We start from the raw sequence: 7,559 nt of genomic DNA on the forward strand, positions 1-7,559 counted from the left end.
CACACACACACACACACACACACGAATGAAATTCTCCCATTTGCAACAACATGGATGAGCTTGGAGAAACTTTTGTTGAGTAAAATAAGCAAAGCACAGAGGGATAAATACCACATGCGTTTACTCATAGGTGGGAGCGAAGAGAGAAAGAAGGAAAGAAAGACCACAGTGGTGCATTGGACTTGCAGGAGAGAACATACCTAGGGATACAAAGTGGAGTGGGGGGTAAAGGGAGAGGGGGAGGGAGATTGAGGATAATTGGGTGGGGACACAGTGTACAATCGCAATTTGTGGTAAGGTGCATGCTGCCAGTATGGATCTGGACTTCACATCTTGGATACGAGGGGTGACAATCAGTTTTGTATCTCATGAGTATTCATAACCAATATAAATAAACAAACAAACAAACAAACAAACAAATAAATAAAGTAAGCACTCCCTCACTCATTCAATAGGGAGTCCAGACTTCTGCTTTTGTTTCTATTGCTAAGTCTCAAAATGCCATGGTTTGAATTTTCCTCAAAATTCATGTGTTGAAACTTAATCACCAATGTGATAGTATTAACAGATGGAGCCTTTGGGAGGTGATTAAGTTGTAAGGGCAGAGTGACTTTAAAAAAAAGAGGTGCTAGGTATTCACCCCTTTTGTCCTTCCATCCCTTCTGCCATGTGAGGACCCAGAGTACAAGGTGCCATCTTGGAGGCAGAGACCAGGCCCCCACCAGACACCGAACCTTCCACTACTTTGATCTTGGACTTCCCAGCCTCCAGAACTCTGAGAAATAAATTTCTGTTATTTATGAATTACTTAGTCTCAGGTATTTTCTTATAGCAGCAGAAATGGACTAAGACACTATACAATGGGAGGAGAACCACTGTTCTCATTGATAAAATGGGAATAATAAATCTTCCGTATTTACTTCAGAGAGAAGTTTCTGAGCATAAAATGAAAGAATACATGTAAAAGTATGTAGCATAGTTTTCACCTAAATTCTATGAGTGAACACCATTAACCTTACTATAATGATTTCTCGACTCAAGAGGCAAAACATAGAGTGGTCAAGGTACCTGGAAGATGTTTGATAGGTCTCTCAGATTGAAGATGTAGTGAAATTTAATAGCCGTGGGTAAAAAGTTATGCATCATCATCTGATGGAATGCTATTGTTGCCTGGATCAAAGTGGGGCCACTCCTGAGAACTGACGGATGAAATGCTTGCTGCTGGAAATGGAAACTAAAGATTTGGCCATAAATGGTGTTTAGTGCCTCCAAGGATGGAAAGTTGAATGCAAATACTGTGAAATGTCTCTGAAAAGAAAAGCATATATAAGAGTAGTATAAAATAGGGATTTTAATCATACCAGAAAATTACAAAATATGGCCCAATTTTTCACTCCTCCCCATATCCTGCTGCCATGTCGCACTCTGACTCTGGGCTTGGCCTTGTGACTTGCTTAAGTCAACAGAATGAAGTGGAAGTGACACTGTCAGAGGCTTGTGTGTTTCCACATGTTCTCTTAAGCCTCTGACTTTGCCATGACCTTAACAGCCTGCTAAAGGATGAAAGACACATAAAGTAGAGCCACATTTCCCAGTCACTGTATGCTGTTGTTGTATGTATGTTGGTGGTGGCTATAGCTGTTACTACTACTATTAAAAAGCTTATATGCACACACGAACACTTGCACACAAATGTTTACAGCAGCTTTATTCATAATTGCCAAAACTTGAAATAAACCAAGGTGTCCTTTAATAGGTGAATGGATAAACATACTGTGGTGCATTCATAAAACAAATGTTATTCTGTGATAAAAAGAAATGAAGGAAGTTTTTATAAAGTCATGAAAAGACATGGAGGAACCTTAAATGTATAACCTAAGTGAAAGAAACCAATCTGAAAAGGCTACCTACTATATGATTTCAACTATATGACATTCTGGAAAAGGCAAAATTACAGAGGCAGTTAAGATATTAGAGTTTAAGGGATTAATATCCACAATACATAGAGAAGTCAATAACAACAAAAACTCAATAATGACAAAACAAACAACCTGATTTAAAAATGGACAAAAGATTTGAACAGACATTTCTCAAAAGAAGATATAAGAATGGCCAATAAGCATAAAAAAATGCTCAACATCACTAATTAGGGAAATACAAATCAAAACTACAATTAGATACTATGTCACACCCATTAGCATGGCTCTATCAAAAAACAAAGCAGAAAATAACATATTGGCAAGGATGTGGAGAAACTGGAATGCTTGTACACTGTGGGTGAAAATGAAAAATGGCACAGCCACGTGGAAATTAGTATGGCAGCTTCTCAAAAAATTAAAAATAGAATTACCATATGATCTAGCAATTCCACTTCTGGGTATATACTCAAAGGAATTGAAAGCAGGGTCTCAAAAAGATATTTGTACATCTGTGTTCACAGCAGCATTATCCACATTAGCTAAAATGCTGAAGCAACTCAAGTGTACATCAAGAGATGAAATGGATTAACAAAATGTGGCATATACATACAATGGAGTATCACTCAGCCTTAAAGAGGAAGGAAATTCTGTAACATGCTACAACACAGATGAACCCTGAGGACATTACGGTAAGTGAAATAAGCCAGTCACAAAAATAAGCCAGTCCACTTATATGAAGTGCTTAGAGTAGTCAAATTCACAGAGACAGAAAGTAGAATGGTGGTTGCCAGAGGCTAGGGGAGGCAGGTGTGGGGAGTTATTGTTTAATGAATATAGAATTTCAGTTTCACAAGATGAAAAAAGTTATGGAGGTGGATGGTNGAAGTCAATAACAACAAAAACTCAATAATGACAAAACAAACAACCTGATTTAAAAATGGACGAAAGATTTGAACAGACATTTCTCAAAAGAAGATATACAAATGGCCAATAAGCATATAAAAAATGCTCAACATCACTAATTAGGGAAATACAAATCAAAACTACAATTAGATACTATGTCACACCATTAGCATGGCTCTATCAAAAACAAAGCAGAAAATAACATATTGGCAAGGATGTGGAGAAACTGGAATGCTTGTGCACTGTGGGTGAAAATGAAAAATGGCACAGCCACGTGGAAATTAGTATGGCAGCTTCTCAAAAAATTAAAAATAGAATTACCATATGATATAGCAATTCCACTTCTGGGTATATACCCAAAGGAATCGAAAGCAGGGTCTCAAAAAGATATTTGTACATCTATGTTCACAGCAGCATTATCCACATTAGCTAAAATGCTGAAGCAACTCAAGTGTACATCAAGAGATGAAATGGATTAACAAAATGTGGTATATACATACAATGGAGTATCACTCAGCCTTAAAGAGGAAGGAAATTCTGTAACATGCTACAACACAGATGAACCCTGAGGACATTATGATAAGTGAAATAAGCCAGTCACAAAAATAAGCCAGTCCACTTATATGAAGTGCTTAGAGTAGTCAAATTCACAGTGACAGAAAGTGGAATGGTGGTTGCCAGAGGCTAGGGGAGGCAGGTGTGGGGAGTTATTGTTTAATGAATATAGAATTTCAGTTTCACAAGATGAAAAAAGTTATGGAGGTGGATGGTGCTGATGGTTGTACAACACTATAAATGTATTTATTACCACTGAACTGTACACTTAAAATGGTTAAGGTGGTAAATTTTATGTAATAGTATTTTATCACAATAAAAATTTAGGAAAAAAATAAGATCACTTGTGCCAGAGATTCAGAGGGGAGAGGGGGATGGATACACAGACCATAGAGATTTTAGGGCAGTGGTACTCTTCTGTGTGATACTGTCATAGTGAATACCTGTCATTGTACATTTGTCAAGATCCATAGAATGTATAACACAAAGAATGAACCCTAATGTAAATTTTGAACTTTAGTTAATAATAATAATATATCAATATTGGCTCATCAATTGGAACTAATACAAGGCATTAATAACAGGGTAAAATGAAGTGGGGAGAGTGAAGGAGTATATGGGATCTGTGTACTTCCAGCTCATTTTGCTGTAAACCTAAAACTACTCTAAAGTATGAAATCTACTAATTAAAAAAAAAAGCTTATAGGTTTAGCCAAATGTTTGGAGGAAGTCTTAATTTGTACTCAAAAGTGCCAAGAATCAAGATCCACAAGTTTTGAGTATAACATTTAGAGATATTTGGGAGAGAGCAGTACTCAACACCGTACCTGTAGCCTGGGGTTGATTGTGAAACTGCCCACCATTGGGTTCATACAGGCCACATACTGGCAATTGTGGATTTCTTTAAGCATCATCTTCTGCCTATCATACCTAAAAGGAAGAAAATAGAACCTTAAACCCCAAAAACTGGAGATGACAAGACAAATCCATCAGTTCACAAAGGCCTTCATCACAAATTGTCTCCTTATCTTTACAATGGCTCTGTGAGGTTGACCTCGTTAGCTTTATCTGGGCAACATCCAGACTGAAGATCAGAAAACTGAAGATGCCAAAATCATGATCTTGAGCTGAATCAATAAAAACTATTACTGCTTACTGATTCTCATGTGACTCTACTACTGGTTCAAAATTGTCTTGTACTTATTGCAAGACTCCATGGATGGGTTGAGAAGATTTCCCTGTAGTTAATGTCAGGGACTGCAGACTGTAATATTACCAAAAATTTACATTCTACAGAATAAGGTCAAGTTTCTCTTAAATAATTTAGTGTGAGTTAATCCTTAAAGAGGACATGATTTCTGGACAGACTTAACATTCCTAGGATACTTTTCAATCCAATCTTCCAAAGATACAAAGGGAAATAATTCCATTTAATATGATGAAAAGGGATACGAAATAAACCCAAAAGGTATTAAAGAAAATGCTCCTAAGAAGAGTAAGGAATTGGGGATAATCCTATTTTAAAATGTTTATCCATAATAATAACTAGATTCTGGAAGAGAATGCAATACAGAGAGTGGCTTACCAGTGTCCATAATCAATATGCTGTCGAATCAGAGTGTGAGGCTGAACAGTCCCATATAAGTCCACTTCAGGCACATTCATGTCATCAATAAAATAAACCAATTTTTTATTTCCTCCAGGACCATGGTTACGACCAGCTTTTTTCTCTAGAGGTTTCTCAAGAATTTCTGAAATGAATGTACAATTCTTTCCATCAATTACTGATAAAATATAAACTTTCTGTCCTTGGTATTTTTTTCTTATTCTTCCCCTCTTCTCCTGATTTCATGTATCCCATGGTTTCAGGTAACACCTCTTTACAGGATAATATCAGAGATGTGTCTTTGGCCACCTCCTTCTATGTCATGCTCTCCTGCCAACCCCCTTCCTATTGCCAGAGGTCATTCTTGCTCTCCTTTTCCAGAGACCCCGACGTATGTAGCATGACATCACACTGCCCATCACATCTGAGACAAGCCCATCGCTCGACTGTGCACTTTCCTCCCCTGCACTCTGATTTATGGCCCACTGCTAGTCCAGCCATGGCCTCATCTTCCAGTCCTTCTCCATTGTCCTTGCACTCCACTGTCCTAGGAACAGCTCTAGAAAGTTTCCCACATCTCTCTTCCTGGGTCACTGGAGTGCAGAAGCACAAGAGGATGGTGTGTGAGTCACTATCCATGTGTACATGAAGTTACATGTCTTCATGTGCCCATAAGTCTTTGTGTCAATGTGTCTGAGAGTGAGTCGTGGGTGTAGAAAATCCTGAGACACAGTATTTAATTACTTGGTGACTGTCCAGACAGACTATAAATATCTTGAGGCCAAGGAACTATGTCATTTTCATTGCTGTATCCCAGACAATGACCACAACAAATAAGTCATCTGTAAAATGAACAAATGAATAAATGGATGAATGAACAAAAAAGTGCACAATGAAAAAACAAACACCTTTCCAAGCAGCCAACCCACATGTCCAAGTCCTAGCTGGACACCAGTTCTATTAGTCATTGACACCTGAATGTTTGGCCAACACCAAATTTGCCTCTTTCCAAACTCATCTATCTCTACCCACAACCTACCTTTCTGTCTTGCCTTCTGAGCTCCTGCTTATGGGGTTAACACTTTGCCAGTCAGCCGGATACCAAGCCTCACAGATCTCTCTCTCTCTCCTGTCTGCCCAGCCATAGCCTGTAAATGGTATCTCAAGTTGTTTCCTTACGTTCTCAACCTGTCACCTCNTGTCTGAGAGTGAGTCGTGGGTGTAGAAAATCCTGAGACACAGTATTTAATTACTTGGTGACTGTCCAGACAGACTATAAATATCTTGAGGCCAAGGAACTATGTCATTTTCATTGCTGTATCCCAGACAATGACCACAACAAATAAGTCATCTGTAAAATGAACAAATGAATAAATGGATGAATGAACAAAAAAGTGCACAATGAAAAAACAAACACCTTTCCAAGCAGCCAACCCACATGTCCAAGTCCTAGCTGGACACCAGTTCTATTAGTCATTGACACCTGAATGTTTGGCCAACACCAAATTTGCCTCTTTCCAAACTCATCTATCTCTACCCACAACCTACCTTTCTGTCTTGCCTTCTGAGCTCCTGCTTATGGGGTTAACACTTTGCCAGTCAGCCGGATACCAAGCCTCATAGATCTATCTCTTTCTCCTGTCTGTCCAGCCATAGCCTGTAAATGGTATCTCAAGTTGTTTCCTTACGTTCTCAACCTGTCACCTCCCCTTCTACAACTCTGACCCAGGTCCACATTACATTTAGTTCATATACTACTTATGGAGACTTGTCTCTCCACCTCAGACTTCTCTTCCCAAAAGACATCTTGTCAGTTCCTTGCTCCCCATCAATGGCTCACCATTTCCTACCAAGTGAAATACAGTCTCCTCAACCTGTATCCTAGAACATTCTCTATAATTATGGCTACGACTTATCCCAAATTGTCTAGCTCTGTACCAGTGTTAACACTAAAAGTCCCATGTTGAACAGCCATGTGGAGCCTACCACCAGACCAAAAGAAGGCAGGAAGTGTGCATGGGTGCCTCAGCAGCCACAGGCAGCCCTTGCCACTGCTGCAGACACCGCTGCCACATGGGTGGTAAACCACAGCCACTGCCATAGCCACTTCTGCTGCAAGGGCAGCACATCACCACAGCATCAGCTACCACTGCTGTGCAGGTGGCCCACAGACCACTTAACTACGTTGACAAGGGAGAGTAACCAGCAGAGCCCAGGCAAAGAGGTGAGTGAGTGCAGACCCATGACCCAGTAGCTCAACCCACAAGGGGAATTACACTGCCACATGCAGTAGCACAGCTGGAGGTGAGAGATACATGTACAACCCACACAACTGCCTTGATCCATAGAAAGACACATGCAGAACCCTCTGACAGTCCAGAAATTAGCATACCCAAATAGAATAAGGAAGAAAATTCCCAATCACCACCAACCCAACCCCCTGGGGGAAGCAAGGACCCAGAAGGAGCCTCTGCCTGTAGGAAAGAGAAAAGAGAAACCCCACCCAGGGTAACCCATTGAAACTGAGGAGTGCCAGTGTACTAGAATGTAGCAATCAGGGTCACAGGATGCTAGCT

The 7,559-nt window shown here is 39.7% G+C and overlaps 1 protein-coding gene across 1 annotated transcript in view; it reads right to left on the bottom strand.

Moving 5' to 3' along the window:
- The window catches only part of DNAH11 (dynein, axonemal, heavy chain 11), a 364,599-nt gene that overhangs the window by 160,845 nt on the left and 196,195 nt on the right, over positions 1 to 7,559 (bottom strand). Inside the window, exons 51-53 of the mRNA XM_008573669.1 lie at positions 4,963 to 5,128; positions 4,205 to 4,307; positions 1,069 to 1,308 (exon numbers count right to left, since the gene is read on the bottom strand). Coding sequence (XP_008571891.1) covers positions 1,069 to 1,308; positions 4,205 to 4,307; positions 4,963 to 5,128 — 509 coding nt within the window. The remainder of the gene's footprint in view (positions 1 to 1,068; positions 1,309 to 4,204; positions 4,308 to 4,962; positions 5,129 to 7,559) is intronic.

Source organism: Galeopterus variegatus, unplaced genomic scaffold, assembly GCF_000696425.1.
Source record: "Galeopterus variegatus unplaced genomic scaffold, G_variegatus-3.0.2 Scaffold949, whole genome shotgun sequence".
Taxonomy (NCBI): Eukaryota; Metazoa; Chordata; class Mammalia; order Dermoptera; family Cynocephalidae; genus Galeopterus; species Galeopterus variegatus.